This window comes from Salvelinus namaycush, chromosome 13 (assembly GCF_016432855.1).
Source record: "Salvelinus namaycush isolate Seneca chromosome 13, SaNama_1.0, whole genome shotgun sequence".
NCBI lineage: Eukaryota > Metazoa > Chordata > Actinopteri > Salmoniformes > Salmonidae > Salvelinus > Salvelinus namaycush.
This window is the reverse complement of record NC_052319.1, coordinates 41,161,929-41,188,258: the sequence shown is the minus strand read 5'-3', so window position 1 is coordinate 41,188,258 and position 26,330 is coordinate 41,161,929. Positions and strand designations below refer to the sequence as shown.

General features: G+C 42.3%; 1 protein-coding gene across 2 annotated transcripts in view; it reads left to right on the top strand.

Moving 5' to 3' along the window:
• LOC120058534 (neuronal membrane glycoprotein M6-b-like) overlaps positions 1-17,127 on the top strand; it is a 76,782-nt gene extending 59,655 nt beyond the window's left edge. The window contains exons 2-7 of one of the 2 annotated variants that reach the window (XM_039007262.1): positions 7,322-7,508; positions 10,632-10,788; positions 11,139-11,307; positions 14,231-14,304; positions 14,499-14,564; positions 16,965-17,127. In XM_039007262.1, coding sequence (XP_038863190.1) covers positions 7,322-7,508; positions 10,632-10,788; positions 11,139-11,307; positions 14,231-14,304; positions 14,499-14,564; positions 16,965-17,114 — 803 coding nt within the window. In that variant the 3' untranslated portion in view covers positions 17,115-17,127. Of the gene's footprint in view, positions 1-7,321; positions 7,509-10,631; positions 10,789-11,138; positions 11,308-14,230; positions 14,305-14,498; positions 14,565-15,278; positions 16,652-16,964 lie in introns of those variants that run through there. The other variant, XM_039007261.1, reaches the window with a different exon arrangement.
• The last annotated feature ends 9,203 nt before the right edge of the window (positions 17,128-26,330 follow it).

The following is a 26,330-nucleotide window of genomic DNA, read 5'->3' as shown; positions in this document are numbered from 1 at the left end:
CTGTAGGAAGAGGGTTAACACTGCTTTCCTCCTATTAATACTGTGACTGTAGGAAGAGGAAGAGGGTTAACACTGCTTTCCTCCTATTAATACTGTGACTGTAGGAAGAGGAAGAGGGTTAACACTGCTTTCCTCCTATTAATACTGTGACTGTAGGAAGAGGAAGAGGGTTAACACTGCTTTCATCCTATTAATACTGTGACTGTAGGAAGAGGAAGAGGGTTAACACTGCTTTCATCCTATTAATACTGTGACTGTAGGAAGAGGAAGAGGGTTAACACGACTTTCCTCCTATTAATACTGTCACTGTAGGAAGAGGAAGAGGGTTAACACGGCTTTCCTCCTATTAATAAGAACATGTAAAGACTGCTGCACTATGTTTGTGAGAGAGATGTGCTCACTGGCCATCACTGGGATTTACCCATAGAGATGTGCTCACTGGCCATCACTGGGATTTACCCAGAGAGATGTGCTCACTGGCCATCACTGGGATTTACCCAGAGAGATGTGCTCACTGGCCATCACTGGGATTTACCCAGAGAGATTTGCTCACGGGCCATCACTGGGATTTACCCATACGGGACCTTCGATCTGACATCCACAATCATTACCGGATATTATTCCTCCTTTGTACTAAATTCATCTCTGCAGAAATGAGATTAGTACCACATAATGCAAACATGATACATGATGGTCAGTGCAGACAGCCCTCAATATGGTGCTTTGTGCAGGACCCATTGAGGATGTGTGTCGGCGATAGATTGTGTTTTTTATTTCCTCCGGGCTCATGTACCAAGAATAAGTCCTTTTATAGTGGTTCTCTGTAAATAGAGTGGTATTATTGTGGTGTTAAACGCTAACACGTGTCAATAAGTTGGTCTGTCTTGGTGCCAGTGTTGTTTCAGGGTTAAGGGTTAGACGTAACACACGACCCAGCCAGCATGGCTAACGTGACTCCAGCTGTGAAAACACCAACTCCAATTTATAGTTATTAAACACAACACCTTGGGAAGGAGGCACGAGACTTCTCCATGGAGAGAAAAAGAGCTTTGTTTCCTCTGCCGGAGTGTGTGAGGAGCAGAGTTTAACAACACTCAGAGGTGCGATAGCATCACAGTGTGAAGGGGACAGAGAGTTCAGATCACAGTAGAGTACAGTACAGTAGCGTAGAATACAGTACAGTAACATTATCAGGCCAGGCCGTTGCTGTTAAAAATGGATGGCACATTTATCCGATTTGTGGCCTTAAATAGCTTATGTCCTTCTCTCTCTAGCTTTCTCTCTCTCTCTCTCTCCCTCTCTCTATAGTTCTACCAGGTATAACTATACCAGATATAACTATACCAGGTAGAACTGGTAGAACTATACCAAGTACTATGCCAGGTAGAACTAGTAGAACTATATCAGGTAGAACTAGTAGAACTATACCAGGTAGAACTATACCAGGTAGAACTAGTAGAACTATATCAGGTAGAACTAGTAGAACTATACCAGGGAGAACTATACCAGGTACAACTAGTAGAACTATATCAGGTAGAACTATATCAGGTATAACTAGTAGAACTATACCAGGTAGAACTATACCAGGTAGAACTATATCAGGTAGAACTATACCGAGTAGGACTATACCGAGTAGAACTATACCAGGTAGAACTATACCAGGTAGAACTATACCAGGTAGAACTATACCAGGTAGAACTATACAAGGTAGATCTATATCAGGTAATAGGTCTATTTCAGGCCTGAGGTCTATTTCATGTTGGTCCCGTCTCCCTCTCCCTGGCCCTGCCTGCCATGTGTGTCTGTGTGGGAAATGTGGGCCGAGATAACCACTCTGCTGGGCATCGCCGCGGGCACACTCACTGGGTTGTGGTTAACATGCTGCCATGGCAACTGCTATTCACCAGCCCTCAGACAAAAATGTTTTTATCCCTCTGTGACACAAAAGGCTACGGGATAAACTTTCTGACAACACACAACTGTTGAATGGCCCTGCTCTGATGATAATATATCTGTTTTAATGTCCTTTGTCAGGCCAGAGAAAGAGGATAAACAACAAGAACTTTCAGGATTCCTGCCTCGTGCAAGAGGTTTGGATTTCAATGCCCCGTCTCTCGATGACAGAGTTTTACATTGGAATAGACTCTAGATTCTAGAACATGCACCAATGGACTTTTAATGTGATGCTGAAATCATGCCTGTGAATGTATTTAACGCCATGTCCTCTACACAGTTACTAAGCCTCCATTCAGATCATATCCAATGGAGGAAACGGTTGTCTGGAACACGATCAAGGGGAATCTATGAATCTATCCGTACAGTTCTACAGAACACACGTTATTAAGACCTTCACATACGCACCTCCTCAACCAGGACCAGGTCACGCTATACATCTACAGTCTGCTGTTTGAAATACACCATCTTTCTAAATGTATGGATCTTATTGCAAACACATTGTACTCTGTTGACATACTGTCTGTCCAGAGGCTCTGCTAGTTCATCAGTACTACCACGATACAGTCTACCACGATACCGTCACGATACAGTCTATCACGATGAAGTCTACCACGATATAGTCTACCACGATACAATCTACCACGATACAATCTACCACAATACAGTCATGATACAGTCCACCACGCTACAGTCTACCACGATACAGTCTACAATTTAACAGTCTACCAGGATACAGTCTACCACGATACAGTCTACCACAATACAATCTACCCCGATACAGTCTACCACGATACAGTCTACAATGATACAGTCTATCACGATATAGTCTGCCACGATAGAGTCTGCCACGATACAGTCTACCACGATACAGTCTACAATGATACAGTCTACCACGATACAGTCTACCACAATACAATCTACCCCGATACAGTCTACCACGATACAGTCTACAATGATACAGTCTACCACGATATAGTCTGCCACGATACAGTCTACAACGATACAGTCTACAATGATACAGTCTACAATGATACAGTCTACCACGATACAGTCTACCACGATACAGTCTACCACGATACAATCTACCACTATACAGTCTACCACGAGACAGTCTACCACGAGACAGTCTACCACGATACAATCTACCACGATACAGTCTACCACGATACAGTCCACCACGATACAGTCATGATACAGTCTACCACGATACAGTCTACCACGATAGAGTCTACCACGATACAGTCTACCACGATACAATCTACCACGATACAGTCTACCACGATACAGTCCACCACGATACAGTCTACCACGATACAGTCGACGACGATACAGTCTACCACGATACAGTCTACCACGATACAGTCTACCACGATACAGTCATGATACAGTCTATCATGATACAGTCTACCACGTTTCCATCTATCACGACACAGTCTACCATGATACAGTCTACCACGATACAGTCTACCACGATACAATCTACCACAATACAATCATGATACAGTCCACCACGCTACAGTCTACCACGATACAGTCTACAATTAAACAGTCTACCACGATACAGTCTACCACGATACAGTCTACCACAATACAATCTACCCCGATACAGTCTACCACGATACAGTCTACAATGATACAGTCTACCACGATATAGTCTGCCACGATACAGTCTACCACGATACAGTCTACAATGATACAGTCTACAATTAAACAGTCTACCACGATACAGTCTACCACGATACAGTCTACCACAATACAATCTACCCCGTAACAGTCTACCACGATACAGTCTACAATGATACAGTCTATAATGATACAGTCTACCACGATACAATCTGCCACGATACAGTCTACCACGATACAATCTATCATGTTACAATATAGCACGATACAATCTAGCACAATACAGTCTAGCACGATACAGTCTACCACGATAAAGTCTACCACGATACAGTCTACCACGATACAGTCTACCACGGCCTAGTCTACCACGATACAATCTACCACGATACAGTCTACCACGATACAGTCTACCACGATACAGTCTACCACGATACAGTCTACCACGATATAGTCTACCACGATACAGTCTACCACGATATAGTCACGATATAGTCGCAATACAGTCTACCACGATACAATCTACCACGATACAGTCTACCACGATACAGTCTACCACAATACAGTCTACCACGATACAGTCTACCACGATACAGTCCACCACGATACAGTCTACCACGATACAGTCTACCACGATACAATCTACCACGATACAGTCCACCACGATACAGTCTACCCCGATACAGTCCACCACGATACAGACCACCACGATACAGACCACCACGATACAGTCTACCACGATACAGTCTACCACAATACAATCTACCCCGATACAGTCTACCAGGATACAGTCTACAATGATACAGTCTACCACGATATAGTCTGCCACGATAGAGTCTACCACGATACAGTCTACCACGATACAGTCTACAATGATACAGTCTACCACGGTACAGTCTACCACAATACAATCTACCCCGATACAGTCTACCACGATACAGTCTACAATGATACAGTCTACCACGATATAGTCTGCCACGATACAGTCTACAACGATACAGTCTACAATGATACAGTCTACAATGATACAGTCTACCACGATACAGTCTACCACGATACAGTCTACCCCGATACAGTCTACCACGATACAGTCTACAATGATACAGTCTACCACGATATAGTCTGCCACGATACAGTCTACAACGATACAGTCTACAATGATACAGTCTACCACGATACAGTCTACCACGATACAGTCTACCACGATACAGTCTACCACGATACAATCTACCACTATACAGTCTACCACGAGACAGTCTACCACGAGACAGTCTACCACGATACAATCTACCACGATACAGTCTACCACGATACAGTCCACCACGATACAGTCATGATACAGTCTACCACGATACAGTCTACCGCGATACAGTCTACCACGATACAATCTACCACGATACAGTCTACCACGATACAGTCCACCACGATACAGTCTACCACGATACAGTCGACCACGATACAGTCTACCACGATACAGTCTACCACGATACAGTCTACCACGATACAGTCATGATACAGTCTATCATGATACAGTCTACCACGTTTCCATCTATCACGACACAGTCTACCATGATACAGTCTACCACGATACAGTCTACCACGATACAATCTACCACAATACAGTCATGATACAGTCCACCACGCTACAGTCTACCACGATACAGTCTACAATTAAACATTCTACCACGATACAGTCTACCACGATACAGTCTACCACAATACAATCTACCCCGATACAGTCTACCACGATACAGTCTACAATGATACAGTCTACCACGATATAGTCTGCCACGATACAGTCTACCACGATACAGTCTACAATGATACAGTCTACAATTAAACAGTCTACCACGATACAGTCTACCACGATACAGTCTACCACAATACAATCTACACCGATACAGTCTACCACGATACAGTCTACAATGATACAGTCTACCACGATACAGTCTACAATGATACAGTCTATAATGATACAGTCTACCACGATACAATCTACCACGATACAGTCTACCACGATACAATCTATCATGTTACAATCTAGCACGATACAATCTAGCACGATACAGTCTAGCACGATACAGTCTACCACGATAAAGTCTACCACGATACAGTCTACCACGATACAGTCTACCACGGCCTAGTCTACCACGATACAATCTACCACGATACAGTCTACCACGATACAGTCTACCACGATACAGTCTACCACGATACAGTCTTCAATGATACAGTCTACCACGATACAATCTACCACGATACAATCTACCACGATACAATCTACCACGATATAGTCTACCACGATACAGTCTACCACGATACAATCTACCACGATACAGTCTACAATGATACAGTCTACCACGATACAGTCTACCACGATACAGTCTACCACGATACAGTCTACCACGATACAGTCATGATACAGTCTATCATGATACAGTCTACCAAGTTTCCATCTATCACGACACAGTCTACCACGATACAATCTACCACGATACAATCTACCACGATACAGTCTACCACGATACAGTCTGCAATGATACAGTCTACCACGACACAGTCTACCACGACACAGTCTACCACGACACAGTCTACCACGACACAGTCTACCACGACACAGTCTACCACGACACAGTCTACCACGACACAGTCTACCACGACACAGTCTACCACGATCCAATCTACCATGATACAATCTAGCACAACACAGTCTACCACGATACAATCTACCACGATACAGGTACCAGTCCTCATTCTGCCATTATGAATAGCCATTGATTTCCATTAGGGTTTGGCTGGAATCCACAGCACAGTACTGACCTGCCTGCCGCCCATTAGTGCACTTTAATTCTGCCGATGAATAGTCAGGATAGACTGCCCTTCCTGGCTGCACAGACAGACAGACAGACAGACAGACAGACAGACAGACAGACAGACAGACAGACAGACAGACAGACAGACAGACAGACAGACAGACAGACAGACAGACAGACAGACAGACAGACAGACAGACAGACAGACAGACAGACAGACAGACAGACAGACAGGCATCCATGCATGCACACAGATAGATGCCCATACCGGATGGCAAGTTAAGTCTCATTCTATCATGATGAATAGTCCACAAGTTCAAGATTTGATCATCATTCACTCAGAAGTCATTAAAATACCACTCCACTGTCCACGCTACATGTGTGTTGGTAGTGTGTGTACATGGTTTTTGTAGTGTATTGGTAGGTGAGGAGTCTGGGATGATGAGTCATTTAGAGGAGATTGAGAAAGTCAGTACATGTTCTTACTGAGTTCTGATGAACAGTGAAGAATTAAATTACCTCGACTGTACTGTCATTGGTTATGCAACAGCTCATTTGAATGTTTCAGTGAGTTGAACTTAAAACGTGTCCCTAAGCTCAGCCCATGGACTACTGTAAAGATGGCCATGTACATGATTTAAGTGCTGGACCAATACATCAGCTCTTCTGCGTACGATGGAGTGAAACACAACCCCCTTATGTGGACTTTGCAATGGTTTAAGAAATATCAGGTTGACCAATATGGCCTTTTTGTACACCAGAAGTGGTACTGTTACTCTGCAGCCTACAGTGAAAAGTGAACAGAAGCATAAATACAAATGTATTGTCTCTCTCAAAAGACAACAATTACTGCTTTGACTATTCTGTGATGAAAGATTCAATCAACAAGTTGACTGTTCTCACTATTCCTCTCTCTCTGTGTTTCCATGGAGGTTGCTTCGAGTGCTGCATCAAGTGTCTGGGCGGGGTGCCGTATGCATCGCTGGTGGCCACCATCCTATGTTTCTCCGGCGTGGCCCTGTTCTGTGGCTGCGGCCATGTGGCCCTCACCGGAACCCTCACCATCCTGGAGAACCACTTCTCCAAAGTCACCTCTGACCACGCCATGCTGACCGACGTGTGAGTGACCGAACCTGACCCCATGAGTATGGCTAGGAGTCTTTGACCCTAACCTGTCCATGAAAAGCACTGTTCCCTAGTTATATCCTATAAGCTATAATTAAGGCCTGGCTAACCGTAAGTATCCTACTGAATGGCCAGAGTAGAGCATTATTAAGATACAACTGGTCCCACTGCGGTGTGGACATTGTTAATGTTGTAAATGACTATTGTAGCTGGAACCGGATGATTTTTAATGGAATATCTACATAGGTGTACAGAGGCCCATTATCAGCAACCATCACTCCTGTGTTCCAATGGCACATTGTGTTATCAAACTTTATCATTTTAAAAGGCTAATTGATCATTAGAAAACCCTTTTGAAATTATGTTAGCACAGCTGAAAACTGTTCTTCTGATTAAAGAAGCAATAATACTGGCCTTCTTTAGACTAGTTGAGTATTTGGAGCATCAGCATTTGTGGGTTCGATTACAGGCTCAAAATGGCCAGAAACAAATCATTTTCTTCTGAAACTCATATTCTTGTTTTGAGAAATGAAGGCTATTCCATGCGAGAAATCTCGTACAATGCTTTGTACTACTCCCATCACAGATACAGCGCAAACTGTCTCTAACCAGAATAGAAAGAAGAGTGGGAGGCCCCGGTGCACAACTGAGATGCCTCACAAGTCCTCATCTGGCAGCTTCATTAAATAGTACCAGTTAAATACCAGTCTCAACATCAACAGTGAAGAGGCGACTCCGGAATGCTGGCCTTCTATGCCGAGTTCCTCTGTCCAGTGTCTGTGTTCTTTTGCCCATCTTAATATTTCATTTCTATTGGCCAGTCTGAGATATTTATTTTTCTTTGCAACTCTGCCTAGAAGGCCAGCATCCCGGAGTCGCCTCTTCACTGTTGACATTGAGACTGGTGTTTTGCGGGTACTATTTAATGAAGCTGCCAGTTGAGGACTTGTGAGGCACCTGTTTCTCAAACTAGACACTCTAATGTACTTGTCCTCTTGCTCAGTTGTGCCCCGGGGCCTCCCACTCCTCTTTCTATTCTGTTTAGAGCCAGTTTGCACTGTTCTGTGAAGGGAGTAGTACACCGCGTTGTACGAGATCTTCAGTTTCTTAGCAATTTCTTGCATGGAATAGCGTTCATTTCTCAGAACAAGAATAGACTGATGAGTTTCAGAAGAAAGTCCTTTGTTTCTGGCCATTTTGAGCCTGTAATCGAACCCAAAAATGCTGATGTTCCAGATACTCAACTTGTCTAAAGAAGGCCAGTTTTATTGCTTCTTTAATCAGCACAACCCTTTAAGTCTTAGTGAGCTGAGCCTCCTAGATAAGCCCTATCAATGAATTACAGGCACTTTTATATAGATATCCTTTCTTCAATGAGCTCATCACAACAGCTATTTTTATCAAATAATAACGTCTGCTTGCACTTTACCCCAGATGAGACCTCTTTTAGATCCATTAGTCTAAAGCAAGAGAGGAGAAACATAGAGGAGAGGAAGGACAGGACAAGTGTTTTGTTATGAGTTTTTAAGGGGAGTCTCTGTGAGTGCCCATTTTAATTTCAATTTTCAAGTGTTAATGTCACGTGTACTTAAGTGATAATGCCAGAGAAGCCGGTGTTTGGAAGATATATTGGCACGGGTGTTGTTAGGCCCGAGACGAAGGTTTGATGCCATTCCATTTGCTCCAGCCATCATTATGAGGAGTTCTTCCCCCAGAAGCCTCCACTGGTGTGTATAAAGATAACGAGAGGTTTTAGTGGCTGAGAGCCAACACGTTAGTGTGCTAAATATTAGTATAACAAACTACCCATGTCAGTCTCTCCTGGATAAGAGCTGAGGAGAGACTGACTGCATCACTTCTTCTTTTTATAAGAAACATGAATGTGTTGAAAACTCCAAATTGTTTGTATAGTCAACTTACACACAGCTCTGACACACACACTTACCCCATCAGACATGCCACCAGGGGACTTTTCACAGTCCCCAAAATCCAGAACAAATTCAAGAAAGCGTGCAGTATTATATAGCGCCATTATTGCATGGAACTCCGTTCCATCTCAAACCATGCCAATATATCCTCCAAACACCGTCTTCAAGGGCATTATCACATTTATACAATGGGTTACCAACCTTTTCAAATAATGATTGACATATTTTCATTAAAAACATTATTTTAATTTATTTATTCATACTACTTCATCCTTCTACAAGATATCGTCCCGACACAAATAAAATTTTAAAAAACCCGACACAAATCTAGGGTTGCCAGCTTTTTGTTCTGTATCTATGGACGCGACCCATTCGTTCAGTCTTTTTGTTCTATATCTATGGACGCGACCCATTCGTTCAGTCTTTTTGTTCTATATCTATGGATGTGACACAGTCTTTCAGTCTTTATATTCTTTATATTCTGTATTCTGTATCTTTATATCTTTATATTCTGTATCTATCTGTATCTATACCCAGTCGTTTGTTTTAAATGTTCCATTGCCATACTGGCTGTCAACGTTCTTATCCCTTGCTTGCTAGCCAACTACGGCTAATTTACAGTCACTTCAAAAAGTGCGGCTAGAATAACAGCAAAGTAGCCACATTTGCATTTGTTTAAGCTGTTTTCTAGTGACATTTATTTGGATACATCCATAACAATGAGCTAATGAGGCGCGATTTCACTTGGCATAGAAAATGTGCTCACTCGTCAGGATTCTGTTGTTCAGAGGAGCTCGCCAACAACACAGCTACAGTAACACAATCACTTCAAACTGTAGCTGGAAAGACTGGATATTGGCTGCTTTTCCTTTTACCTTTTTTCAATTGAAGGATCGATCGATTTCTCAGAGACATGCATCATCTGTTTACATTTCATCCACCAAAGTTGTTAATGGTTCACATCTTTTTTTTACTCAATGACAGAATGAATGGTTTAGGTTGCAGTTTTATAACCCGAGCTAAATCTAAACGTATAAGCTAGTCTAATACAACCTGTCACGTTTACGGTTTCTCCTCTTGCTTCATGTTGGAGACTGAAACATAACATAGTCATATTGGATTATCCCTAATGGAAACTATTCATGAACAGAACACAGAGAGGGTTTATGTGGGATTTGCTCCTATACAGAATACAGCTGATGCAGTACGTCATCTATGGCATCGCCTCCTTCTTCTTCCTCTACGGAATCATCCTGCTGGCCGAGGGCTTCTACACCACCAGCGCTGTGAAGGAGCTGCACAGCGAGTTCAAGACCACCATCTGCGGACGCTGTATTAGTGGCATGGTACGTCACTATCATCACCACTGGACTGTGTTAACCTTGCACTGAACTTACACCAAACAACCAACTCACTGCACTCTTGATCAGACCAAATTTCGTGCAACAAGCTAGTCTTTGTTTTTATGTACTCAACCCGAACCACATTGACACCTGAGTTCTGTTTGGATGTGATCAATCAAACAAGCTGATGACATAATGACGACGTCTGAGCAAATACTCTTCGCAAACGAGCACAAAAGCATGTCCTCTCTTTTAGGCCTACCCGGTCAAATAGACGCAAACAACAGCTATGAAAATACTAGTTATGATCCAGTTCTTCCTATGATGCTGTTTTTGTACGTGTGTTTTCTCAGTTTGTGTTCCTGACCTACATCCTGGGTATCGCCTGGCTGGGTGTGTTTGGTTTCTCCGCCGTGCCCGTCTTCCTCTTCTACAACATGTGGTCCACCTGCACCGCCATGAGGTCACCCGTGGCTAACCTCACCAACGTGGACACCATCTGTGTCGACGTTCGTCAGTACGGTAAGGGAAAACCGGAGTTACAGCCAGGGTCATCTTCATTAGGCACCATGTGAAAAAAAACAGACTGAAACTGAGAGGGACTACCTGAACTTTTCCAATAAGAAACGCTTGTTTTGGCTTCCCGTTGCAACATTATCTCTACGCTGTGCCCTAATGAATATGACCAAATCCATCCAGGGTCCCTTCTACCCATAACACAGAGCAGGTGTTTCCAATACTTTATGTGTACAGAAGCCTGTTGAGGCTGTGGATCACTGATTTCTATTGGTGGGTATCACAGGAGGTTGGTGGCACCTTAATTAGGGAGGATGGGCTAGTGTTAATGGCTGGAGGGGAATATGTGGAATGGTATCAAATACATTAAACACAAGGTTTGATGCCATTCCATTTGCTCCAGCCATCATTGTGAGGCGTTCTTCCCCCAGAAGCCTCCACTGGTGTGTATAAAGATAACGAGAGGTTTTAGTGGCTGAGAGCCAACACGTTAGTGTGCTAAATATTAGTATAACAAACTACCCATGTCAGTCTCTCCTGGATAAGAGCTGAGGAGAGACTGACTGCATCACTTCTTCTTTTTACAAGAAACATGAATGTGTTGAAAACTCCAAATTGTTTGTATAGTCAACTTACACACAGCTCTGACACACACACTTACCCCACCAGACATGCCACCAGGGGACTAATCACAGTCCCCAAATCCAGAACAAATTCAAGAAAGCGTACAATATTATACAGAGCCATTAGAGATAAAGCAACACCTCACGGCACAACGCCTCTCCCCTATTTGACCTAGATAGTTTGTGTGTATGCATTGATATGTAGGCTACATGTGCCATTTTTAAATGTACAGTTGAACTCGGAGGTTTACATACACCTTAGCCAAATACATTTAAACTCAATTTTTCACAATTCCTGACATTTAATCTTAGTACAATTTCCCTGTCTTAGGTCAGTTAGGATCCCCACTTCATTTTAAGAATGTGAAATGTCAGAATAATAGTAGAGAGAATGATTTATTTCAGCTTTTATTTCTTTCATTACATTCCCAGTGGGTCAGAAGTTTACATACACTCAATTAGTATTTGGTAGTATTGCCTTTAAATTGTTTAACTTGGGTCAAACGTTTGGGGTAGCCTCCCACAATAAGTTGGGTGAATTTTGGCCCATTCCTCCTGACAGAGCTGGTGTAACTGAGTCAGTTTTGTAGGCCTCCTTGCTCGCACACTCTTTTTCTGTTCTGCCCACAAATTTTCTTTTGGATTGAGGTCAGGGCTTTGTGATGGCCACTCCAATACCTTGACTTTGTTGTCCTTAAGCCATTTTGCCACAACTTTGGAAGTATGTTTGGGGTCATTGTCCATTTGGAAGACCCATTTGCGTCCAAGCTTTAACTTTCTGACTGATGTCTTGAGATGTTGCTTCAATATATCCACATAATTTTCCTTCTCATGATGCGCCATCTATTTTGTGAAGTGCACCAGTCCCTCCTGCATCAAAGCACCCTCACAACATGATGCTGCCACCCCGAGCTTCACGGTTGGGATGGTGTTCTTCGGCTTGCAAGCATCCCCCTTTTTCCTCCAAACATAACGATGGTCATCATGGCCAAACAGTTCTATTTTTGTTTCATCAGACCAGAGGACATTTATCCAAAAAGTACGATCTTTGTCCCCATGTGCAGTTGCAAACCGTAGTCAGGCTTTTTTATGGCAGTTTTGGAGCAGTGGCTTCTTCCTTGCTGAGCGGCCTTTCAGGTTATGTCGATATAGGACTCGTTCTACTGTGGATATAGATACTTTTGTACCTGTTTCCTCCAGCATCTTCACAAGGTCCTTTGCTGTTGTTCTGGGATTGATTTGCACATTTCGCACCAAAGTACGTTCATCTCTAGGAAACAGAACGCGTCTCCTTCCTGAGTGGTATGAAGGCTGCATGGTCCCATGGTGTTTATACTTGCATACTATTGTCTGTACAGATGAATGTGGTGCCTTCAGGCGTTTGGAAATTACTCCCAAGGATGAACCAGACTTTATTTATCTTTTTTCTATGGTCTTGGCTGATTTCTTTTGATTTTCCCATGATGTCAATTAAAGAGGCACTGACTTTGAAGGTAGGCCTTGAAATACATCCACAGGTACACCTCCAATTGACTGAAATGATGTCAGAACTTCTCAAGCCATGACATCATTTTCTGGAATTTTCCAATATGTTTAAAGTCACAGTCAATTTAGGGTATGTAAGCTTCTGACCCACTGGAATTGTGATACAGTGAATTATAAGTTAAATAATCTGTCTGTAAACAATTGTTGGAAAAATGACTTGTGTTATGCACAAAGTAGATGTCCTAACCGACTTGCCAAAACTATTGTTGGTTAATTAACAAGGAATTTGTGGCGTGGTTGAAAAACTAGTTTTAATCACTCCAACCTAAGTGTATGTAAACTTCCGACTTCAACTGTATGTAGTTCTGCCTTTGAGCTGTTCTTGTTCATTCATGTTCTGTGTTATGTCATGTTTCATGTTCTGTGTGGAACCCAGGAAGAGTAGCTGCGGCTTTCACAACAGCTAATGGGGTTCCCAATAAAATACCAAATACCACTTGTGGCATCTTTTCTCTGGCTCGATATCCTCCGTCTCCTCTCAGGCCAGGTTTTATAGCAGCAATAAGACATTATAACAGCCTGAAATGATCAGTGTGTCACCATGTACAGGTTTGATACACTCCACTCTACAAGCATGACATTTTAATGGAGATTCCGTCTAAGTTAAAACCATTCCGTAAATTCTAATGTGATATGTGACTATGGCCAAATAAGGATGGTTCCTTTACTGCGTCTCTATATGAATTCTATGAATACTGATGACATGATGTGAGGAATTTGCTGTGTCAATATTAACCTTTGAATTGAACGACTGTCTGCAGGTATCATCCCCTGGAACGCTTCTCCAGGCAAGGCTTGTGGGTCCACACTTGGAGACATCTGTAATACCAGTGAGGTAAGGCGTCTCTCCTCCCATCCTCAGTCATTCTTTGACCAGTGACATACTGTACTGTCTATTATGTGGGTCCCATTACTTTGAGATGCATGCTCACAATAACAGTGCAAGGGCCACAGAAAAACATACATTTGTATTCACAATGAGTTGCTGTACTATGGTACTGTGTTCAATCACATGAATGTCTTTTTCAGTTCTACCTGTCCTACCACCTGTACATCATAGCATGTGCTGGAGCCGGGGCCACAGTCATTGCTCTGGTAAGTTCAACTCTCTCTCTCTCTCTCTCTCTCTCTCTCTCTCTCTCTCTCTCTCTCTCTCTCTCTCTCTCTCTCTCTCTCTCTCTCTCTCTCTCTCCTCTCTCATCCTCTCCTTCAGTCCATCCTTGCAGTTTGTATCTGACTGTAGATCATGAATCCAGTGCTCCTCTCCTCATTTCCCATATGGTTTATGTAACCTGTAAGGCAGAATACCAGTAGACTTTTCCACAACGCCAATCCCATTCTCTGTAAATCATCTGCTTAGATGCCCCGGGCCCCAGACTTATTTTAGGAAAGTGGGAACAGGGTGGACGTTTGTCCTGGATCGGGACACATGGCTATGTTTATACAGTATGAAGGAGAATATCTGTAAGGATATAAACATGTGTAGACTGCATCAGAGTTCTTTGAACTAAGGGCGCCCCATTTCCGAAGAGTATAGAGTCCCGTCTTGTGTGTTTTGAAAACAATGAGTATGATAGAAGAGGGAAATTCTCTGTCAAGGCCATGCAGTCCGTTTTTCCTCTCTGATTGCTTCCAAAGAGTGTTTCATAAGGTTCCATTTAACTCACATATATAGGTGACAAACATTAATATTTTATTAATACTTGTTTTTTTTAACAAGTAAAAAGTTGAAACATCAGTTGTTGCCAATATGGCAGCCATGTTCCTGGGGAGTTCTCTTACCGCCTGTATTCTGTTCTCTTCCTCCAGCTGATCTACATGATGGCTACCACTTATAACTTTGCTGTTTTGAAGTTTAAGAGTCGAGAAGACTGCTGCACTAAGTTTTAACTGGTGTTCAGAGACACAGAGACACAGTCTATGACACTGCTCTGATTAGACAGCAGCGACTTTACTACATGGACTAAAAATAGACAGCAACATATCTCCATTAGTCTTCACCTAAAGTGTAAATAGCTGATTGTATGCATCATTTAGCATGTGTTATCCAGAGATAGGTCAGCCTGAAGGACCAATGCTACCTGAAGAGAATTGTCTTCAGAATGGGGTTATGCTTTTCTCCATATCTTGTTTAAGATCTGATTAGGACAATAAATCACTAATGACTCCCTTAAATGAATAGCACTCTGGCTAATAAACAGTAGGCTTGGAAGAGGAAGACAAAAAACACAATCTGAGAACAATACTGTATTATGAAGGAGTTCTCAGTCAGTTGCCATGACCATCGTGCTTAAATTTGGGGTGAAAAAATTATTCGTTTTTTTTCCTAATGTTCAATTTGTCAGAAGACCAGCCAGGCTTGGAAAAGTGCCTTTTCCCCCATTAAGGTTTTAGGATTGGTCATGTGTACTTTTGTATTTTCTTGGCGCAAGACACAAAGTGTTACACAGTGAATTGTCAGTATTACAAGCTTCTGTTACAAACTAGTTCCTCAGTCGTATATAGATACAGACAGTCGTCATCTGTAAGATGACGCAGATGAGATGAACAGCATTTCAAAAACAAATAACTGCACATATAACTAGTATTGTGAAGGGTAATCCCAGTACTAAGGGTATATTTTCCATCAAGGTATATATAGCCTCAGTTTACGACTTCCTATATTTTATAAAGGACTTTTTCTTATTTTAGAGGAGTAATGTAATTGCTATGTGACCTGATGCCTTCATAGCTTCAGCTGATAGTTTTGATTTGTTTAATCTTTTTCTTTGAATCATCCAGAAACATGACATTGTTTAAAGAGCCACTGTTGGTTGTTTTTTTAACACTGAGCCTGCATGCTTACTTTATTTTATTTGGATTTCTTAATCTCTTTATGATTACTTATATTCCATATTTCCATAAATATTTAATTATTTCCTAAGATTTTTGAAGACTGTAGTTATTATTTTTCTCTTTCTATACAAAATAAACAATCTTTGTGTATAAAATATCCCCAGTGGTTTATATTTCTTCTCAAATGAAAAACGGATACTAACTGAGAACAGTACCAGTGACAGAAAACAAGAAGATAGTGCCTGTTCCATCTCACACCACAATCTAATGCCCCTCTAACCTCTACTAACCACCTTCATCATCAAGCTTGCATGCAAAACCTAAAACCCCACTACCCTTCCTCACCCTCTCCCCTTTTTAAATGGCTCTGTAATATTCTTTAATAATCATGTTAGTAGTGTTGAGGATAATGACATTACTTTGCAAGTGTGTCTGTTGTCTGCTTAACATTGTGTGTGTGTGTGTGTGTGTGTGTGTGTGTGTGTGTGTGTGTGTGTGTGTGTGTGTGTGTGTGTGTGTGTGTGTGTGTGTGTGTGTGTGTGTGTGTGTGTGTGTGTGTGTGTGTGTGTGTGTGTGTGAGAGAGACGTAGCTCTGCCTCATGTAGCCTGCTTTGCATCTTACCATGCTCACTGGCCATCCACCTCGGCCCTCTCTTCCAGATCCACTTCCTCATGATTCTCTCAGCAAACTGGGCCTACCTAAAGGATGCCAGTCACATGCATGCCTATCAAGACATCAAACTGAAGGAGGAGCAGGAGCTGCATGACATCACGTCTCGTTCAAAGGAACGCCTCAATTCCTACACATAAGGATTACGCTCTGGTCCGCCCACACACACACACACACACACACACACACACACACACACACACACACACACACACACACACACACACACACACTCACACTCATACTCACACTCACACTCACACTCACACTCACACTCACACTCACACTCACACTCACACACACCCAGGCCATCTCAGGCGGTCTGACCAAGAGAACACTCTTCTCCCATAACCTGCCAGCTGCTCTCATTCAGCGCAGTACTAACACGGCTCCTAACAAACTAATGCATCAATGTCTCTTTCTACAACTAACTGATCAAGATTGCAACCAGTGATTGCTGGTGAACTTGAAACATTGCACTATTCTAAAACAATAAGGAAATAAATAGTGAAACTTGTTTTAGAGTGTTCTGTTATGATTCTGGTCTGACTGTCGGCTGTTATGAATAAGGAAGAGCGTGAAGTTCTTGTCAGCGAGAAGAGAATCCTTTTTTATTTTTTTTTAAATCAAAGATGCAGTTTTGATTACACCTCATAGCACAACATGAAACGCCTTACAACATCACAGATATATAAAAGTGGTGCAATGTGCTGTTGCTAATTGCAAACAAGTTTGGTCCTCCTGGCTCTGAATGGAGAGCATATGAAGAGGAGGAATGCGAAGGCAAAACAACATTCTATTGTACAACAGAACATGCATGTGTTGGCTTCTTTGACAAAGTGTTTACGTTACCCCTCTGCCCATTTGAAACTGTTTGGGATTAGAATACTTTTCTCTTGCTAGTAGTTTGAGTTGAAATAGGTATGATCATTCTGATTCTAGAATTTCCTAAGTTACATTCATCACATACATTCCAACTAAAATGTTAATATTTGAATTGAAACGGTACTAATGATGTAAAATCCTAATTCCCTAACAGAGGAACTACCTCATGCCTACGCAGCTACACTTACTGAACATGCACAGGTATGTTAGTTGAGATAACCACTTGCCCATGTAAACTGTACCCAAACCTGTGGGGGTTTTCATTTTAGTCCTTTTAGGAGGAATCCTTTGCATGTTTAGTCCTTACGCCTTTAGCCCTTAAACTTTGAGTCCTTACACCATTAGTCCTTACAATTTTAGTTTATTTCTTTTTATTTCTTTTACTCTGGCAAGTGAATGGTGCCAATAAGAATTATACAGTTAGACTGACCAAAATATTTCATCTTAATACATGGCCATTGTGTGATGCCATGGTTAATAATTAGTATGGTTTTAGTTTTTCAAATGCAGCATTTTTATTGACAGTCTACATATAATTTAAAATGTCTTGTTTAATGTCTTTGTGAGATGAAAAATAAGGTCAAATTTGACTATTGAACATGAGGATGGTATACTACCTTGTTGCACAGAGGGGCTTGTATGTCCAAAGTATTGTTGGGATGAATAAATGCTTCTTATTGTATAGTGTATGATCTTCCACAGTTCATTCCAAATTCCAATGTGTGACTTGAAATTCCCATTTGCGATTGTCAAATCTTTATCCCTATAACTACAAGATACAACATGCTTACATTTGACTTGGTTGAGAGACAACTGGTGATCTGAAACTCAATGTTAATGTGCTGTGTTACCATGGCAGACCTTATGACTTAGACAGTGCAAGTAAGATGTGTGAACGTTAACCGTTCTACATTCAAGCTGAGATAACTCAGCTGTTAGGGTGTTGATCTGTACAATTTAAAGATGTTACAAGTCATGAGTTTTTTTGTGATGTTTCAATCTTGTTTTTTTTGAAGATATAACCACTTAAAGAAGAAAAAAACGTTTCTAAATCTCTTGAATTGTATTTCAGTATTATTATTTTTAACGTGCAGTTGTTAAATTACTGACATAATTACTGATGCAATCTTTATCTGTTATTTAGAGGACTTACAGGAATTTTGATGTTTATTCATTAGTGCTTAAGGAGAAACTGTTTCTGCAGTGATACAGGTGATGTGTAGTCATTTGTACTGACAACTATGGTAGGCAGTGTTTGCCGGTTTCCAGAGAACAATTTAGTCCAGGGTGTTTCTTAATCCTGAAGTATATAATTCCTGTATAGTATTTTCTATTAGTGTCAAGGACTTCCTTGGGAATTTATTTCAGGTGAAACTTAACTCGTTACAGTATTCTGAATATTGATCATCACTCCTCACCCTACGATTGAAAATGCCAATCTGACCATGAATGGAATACGGTTCGGCCAAAGTTAATAAGCCACTGTATGTCTTGATTGTTTTGTAAACAAAGTGGCCTCTGAAATATTGTACAACAGATTCAAAAAGTTTGTAGTGGCCTGCAGAAATATGACTATGATGTGAATTGAATGACATACCGTCCCATCATACAGTGCTTCCTGTGTATAATGTACCAAAAAAGAATAGTAATCAAAATGGCTACCGATCAAACACCAGGATCCAACGTCCTGTCTGGCTGGAATCCCCTTTGACATTTCTCCCTCTCTAATTGTTTTTATGAAAATAAAAAATACAAATATGTACTCGTCAATTATGTACTGCATTCATTCTGCATTCATTTTCCATGTCAATGGGCATAAAACCTAATGTCATGGTACACACACACACACACACACACACACACACACACACACACACACACACACACACACACACACACACACACACACACACACACACACACACACACACACACACACAACACCAGCAGTTCTTCAACTTGTGTGTGTGTGTCACACCTGTACACGCTGACTCCGTCTTTGCTCCATGCCCATCTTCATGTTCTTCTGGAGAGGATCTTTGTCGAGGACGGGGCCTTCTCTTCTTCAGGCTCCTCTGCCTCCTGTTCTGGGGGGGAGCAGTGAGGCCTCCTCAGGGCCTGTAGTGTCCAGGAGTAGTAGCTCTGGAATGTGCTGGGCTCTGGAGGGAGAGTTAGAGAGACACAAAATGAGGCTCTTTATGCTCTGGTCATAAATCCGTGAGGGTAGGAGGACACAGCATACATCATCAGACAGGATGACCAACACAGAATACATCCTCATACAGGATGACCAACACAGTATACATCATCAGACAGGATGACCAACACAGAATACATCCTCAGACAGGATAACTAACACAGAGTACATCATCAGACAGGATGACCAACACAGAATACATCATCAGACAGGATGGCCAACACAGAATACATCATCAGACAGGATAACCAACACAGAATACATCATCAGACAGGATGACCAACACAGAATACATCATCAGACAGGATGGCCAACACAGAATACATCATCAGACAGGATAACCAACACAGAATACATCATCAGACAGGATAACAAACACAGAATACATCATCAGACAGGATGACCAACACAGAATACATCATCAGACAGGATAACCAACACAGAATACATCATCAGACAGGATGACCAACACAGAATACAGCATCGGACAGGATAACCAACACAGAATACATCATCAGACAGGATGACCAACACAGAATACATCATCAGACAGGATGACCAACACAGAATACATCATCAGACAGGATAACCAACACAGAATACATCATCAGACAGGATAACCAACACAGAATACATCATCAGACAGGATAACCAACACAGAATACATCATCAGACAGGATGACCAACACAGAATACATCATCAGACAGGATGACCAACACAGAATACATCATCAGACAGGATAACCAACACAGAATACATCATCAGACAGGATGACCAACACAGGCTACATCCTCAGACAGGATGACCAACACAGAATACATCATCAGACAGGATAACCAACACAGAATACATCATCAGACAGGATAACCAACACAGAATACATCATCAGACAGGATGACCAACACAGAATACATCATCAGACAGGATGACCAACACAATATACATCAGCCAGGATGGCCAACACAGAATACATCATCGACTGCCACTCTGGAGGCCACTCTGGAGGCCAGTCACACAGCCATTAAAACACAGACATTTGAAAACAGCCGGAAGTGATTTAGTAGTATGTGTTGTTGTTACAGTGATTTATAGACAACCTGTGTACATTTATAGAAAGCATAAAATCTGACTTATTCCTGATAAAGGACACTTGATATTTAAAAACAGATATTTATTACTATATAGTATTTATTACTAGATCCATTACTAGATGTATTACTATATAGTATTTATTACTAGATTCATTACTAGATGTATTACTATATAGTATTTATTACTAGATTCATTACTAGATGTATTACTATATGGTATTTATTACTAGATTCATTACTAGATGTATTACTATATAGTATTTATTACTAGATTCATTACTAGATGTATTACTATATAGTATTTATTACTAGATTCATTACTAGATGTATTACTATATAGTATTTATTACTAGATTCATTACTAGATGTATTACTATATAGCATTTATTACTATATGTCTAGCGGTCATTGTTTTTTGTCTTGTTTTCTTTATTAATCATTTCTTTACAACACATACAACATATCACACTAACCAAACAACAACACAAAATACACCACATGTAAACACATCATTTAAAAAAAAGTTTTTTATATATATATACACTGCTCAAAAAAATAAAGGGAACACTTAAACAACACAATGTAACTCCAAGTCAATCACACTTCTGTGAAATCAAACTGTCCACTTAGGAAGCAACACTGATTGACAATAAATTTCACATGCTGTTGTGCAAATGGAATAGACAAAAGGTGGAAATTATAGGCAATTAGCAAGACACCCCCAATAAAGGAGTGATTCTGCAGGTGGTGACCACAGACCACTTCTCAGTTCCTATGCTTCCTGGCTGATGTTTTGGTCACTTTTGAATGCTGGCGGTGCTCTCACTCTAGTGGTAGCATGAGACGGAGTCTACAACCCACACAAGTGGCTCAGGTAGTGCAGCTCATCCAGGATGGCACATCAATGCGAGCTGTGGCAAGAAGGTTTGCTGTGTCTGTCAGCGTAGTGTCCAGAGCATGGAGGCGCTACCAGGAGACAGTCCAGTACATCAGGAGACGTGGAGGAGGCCGTAGGAGGGCAACAACCCAGCAGCAGGATCGCTACCTCCGCCTTTGTGCAAGGAGGTGCACTGCCAGAGCCCTGCAAAATGACCTCCAGCAGGCCACAAATGTGCATGTGTCAGCATATGGTCTCACAAGGGGTCTGAGGATCTCATCTCGGTACCTATTGGCAGTCAGGCTACCTCTGGCGAGCACATGGAGGGCTGTGCGGCCCCACAAAGAAATGCCACCCCACACCATGACTGACCCATCGCCAAACCGGTCATGCTGGAGGATGTTGCAGGCAGCAGAACGTTCTCCACAGCGTCTCCAGACTCTGTCACGTCTGTCACATGTGCTCATGTGCTCAGTGTGAACCTGCTTTCATCTGTGAAGAGCACAGGGCGCCAGTGGCGAATTTGCCAATCTTGGTGTTCTCTGGCAAATGCCAAACGTCCTGCACGGTGCTGGGCTGTAAGCACAACGCCCACCTGTGGACGTCGGGCCCTCATACCACCCTCATGGAGTTTGTTTCTGACCGTTTGAGCAGACACATGCACATTTGTGGCCTGCTGGAGGTCATTTTGCAGGGCTCTGGCAGTGCACCTCCTTGCACAAAGGCGGAGGTAGCGGTCCTGTGGCTGGGTTGTTGCCCTCCTACGGCCTCCTCCACGTCTCCTGATGTACTGGCCTATCTCCTGGTAGCGCCTCCATGCTCTGGACACTACGCTGACAGACACAGCAAACCTTTTTGCCACAGCTCGCATTGATGTGCCATCCTGGATGAACTGCACTACCTGAGCCACTTGTGTGGGTTGTAGACTCCGTCTCATGCTACCACTAGAGTGAGAGCACCGCCAGCATTCAAAGTGACCAAAACATCAGCCAGGAAGCATAGGAACTGAGAAGTTGTCTGTGGTCACCACCTGCAGAATCAGTCCTTTTTTGGGGGTGTCTTGCTAATTGCCTATAATTTCCACCTTTTGTCTATTCCATTTGCACAACAGCATGTGACATTTATTGTCAATCAGTGTTGCTTCCTAAGTGGACAGTTTGATTTCACAGAAGTGTGATTGACTTGGAGTTACATTGTGTTGTTTAAGTGTTCCCTTTATTTTTTTGAGCAGTGTATATTTCTTTATTACTTTCTAACCCTACCACCCCTCCCTTAATTGGAGTAAACTAGTGAACAACAACGTTTAAGCCTCTACTTCCAGCTTGTACATACTATAGACATTTTACTTTCCTTTTCTTTGCATATCACAATTTCATTCCAACAAAATAATGTACTACACATGTTGCACATATGGGAGGGCTGCAACTAAATTTCAAGAACAAGAAATAAATAGGTAATTAATATGATGAAATGTCTAGCAGTCATTCTAGTATGGGAATAGATGCAAAAATTGGGGTTAGGAGGAACATTTGGTGTGGGCAGACAGATGGCATACTGTATGTACTGTACCCTCTGTTGGTTGGCACTGATTCAGCACTGAGCTCTTATAGGGCTGTGTCACCTCTGATCATCTCTGTCATCTCCCATCCACAGCAGATACACTACATGGCCAAAGGTATGTGGACAACTTCTCATCGAACATCTCATTCCAAAATCAAAACTAATATGAGTTGGTCCCCCGCTTTGCTGCTATAACAGCCTCCACTCTCCTGGGAAGGCTTTCCACTAGATGTTGGAACATTGCTGCTATAACAGCCTCCACTCTCCTGGGAAGGCTTTCCACTAGATGTTGGAACATTGCTGCTATAACAGCCTCCACTCTTCTGGTAAGGCTTTCCACTAGATGTTGGAACATTGCTGCTATAACAGACTTCACTCTTCTGGGAAGGCTTTCCACTAGATGTTGGAACATTGCTGCTATAACAGCCTCCACTCTTCTGGAAAGGCTTTCCACTAGATGTTGGAACATTGCTGCAGGGACTTGCTTCCATTCAGCCACGAGCATTAGTGAGGTTGTGCACTGATGTTGGGTGATTAGGCCTGGCTCGCAGTCAGCGTTCCAATTCATCCCAAAGGTGTTTGATGGGGATGAGGTCAGGGCTCTGTGCAGGCCAGTCAAGTTCTTCCACACCGATCTCAACAAACCATTTTAGTAAACAAACCATGAAGTAAACAGTAAGATATTGTTATAATATGTTCCCGTGGTGAACCCTGGTGCTACCTGCTTTGTTTCTCGTGCGGAGCTCCTGAGCTGAGGACAGCGAGGTGGGAAGAAATTGAAAGTTAAGTCCCGTGAGGTCGCCACCTCTCCGCGGGTCAGGGCGAGTGGGGAGAAACACCTCTCAGGAGACAGCACAGGAAACGCCACAGACGATACCTCCTCAGCCCTTGAGGATGACAGGAGTACCAACTGTTAACTAGAGAATGCAGCAAACGACAGAAGATACAGATTCAGCACTGTCACTGTCATGTGATGTTTCTAAAGACATGAAACGATCAAAGAGAGAAATAGGAAGACGACTACACATAGACTTAAACTACTGTTTAATTATATAATGGTAGGGGTTGACTCAATTAATCAGACATTATGAATGGTAGGGGTTGACTCAATTAATCAGACATTATGAATGGTAGGGGTTGACTCAATTAATCAGACATGAATGGTAGGGGTTGACTCAATTAATCAAACATTATGAATGTTAGGGGTTGACTCAATTAATCAAACGTTATGAATGGTATATGGGCTGACTCAATTAATCAGACATGAATGGTATATGGGCTGACTCAATTAATCAGACATGAATGGTATGTGCTTTCTCAATTAATCAGACGTTATGAATGTTAGGGGCTGACTCAATTAATCAAATATTATGAATGTTAGCGGCTGACTCAATTAATCAGACATGAATGATATGGGCTGACTCAATTAATCAGACATTATGAATGGTATGTGCTTACTCAATTAATCAGACATTATGAATGGGAAATGAAATACTGACGTAAACACCTTAATCGGCGTTCCAGCGGTGTATTTGATCTGCACATGTGCCAGCACCGGTAGTGTGAGCCTCCCTGTTTAGCTTGAGTGAAGTGAGTTCAGACCAACTGAATGTATGCATCTTTGAAGTAGTTTTCACATACAAACTTTATACTCTATGTCCTAACTCAGAATTAAATATACTTCCCAAAAATTACATGGTCGTTGTGGTGTCACTACTTCCGCCGAAGTCCGTCCCTCTCCTTGTTCGGGCAGCGTTCGGTGGTCAACGTCACCGGCTTTCTAGCCACCGCCGATCCACTTTTCATGTTCCATTTGTTTTGTCTTTGTTTTACACACCTGATTTCAATCCCACAATAACTTGTTCATTATTTAACCCTCTGTTCCCCCATGGTTTGTGATTGTTTATTGTATTTTCGGTCTGTCATGGTGTGCGTGTATTTGTTACTTTGTATATTTGACATTTTGAGTAAAAATACGTTGATTACTCATATCTGCTGTCCTGCGCCTGGCTCTCTACACCAGCTACACCTAGGACCCATTACATCTGGTAGAATGTATATTTTGATTGGTGATTTTCTGCATTTATCAGGTATCAGGTAGCCTGCTTTCAGATGTGTCCATGTAAACAGGATTATTAAGGTAATCGTTCTTCTTGCAAAGCATTATATTAATCTGAATATCCACAATAATCCCACTATTGTGTGCATGTAACTGTAATCAGTGAAACACATTTACAGGCTTGGCAGTAAAGCACTTGGGACATTAAATCTGTTTGAAGTGAATCAACCCATTAAAACAGAGTGGAGACTCCTACCTTCCACAGGATCTGTGCAAAGCTGCCTCCTGGAGAGGGAGAGGGGGGTGGACAACAGGATTCTGGGGGAGAGGAGCTGCCTTCCTGAGGGATTCTGTCTCCCAAGAACAGAGCCTCACTGAGTAGTGTGGAAGTCCAGTATGCCCCTTGGACCAAGGTACTGATGCTGGGGCTGGTTTTCAACAAAGGTCATATTGGGCTGAGGGGAGGTTGGGCTTCCGTTTCTGGGCTAGGGAGAGGTGGGGCTTCTGGTTCTGGGGAGAGGTGGGGCTTCTGGTTCTGGGCTTCTGGTTCTGGGCTGGGGGAGGTGGGGCTTCTGGTTCTGGGCTTCTGGTTCTGGGCTGGGGAGAGAGTGAGGCTTCTGGTTCTGGGCTTCTGGTTCTGGGCTGGGGGGAGGGGGGGGGGGGGCTTCTGGTTCTGGGCTGGGGGA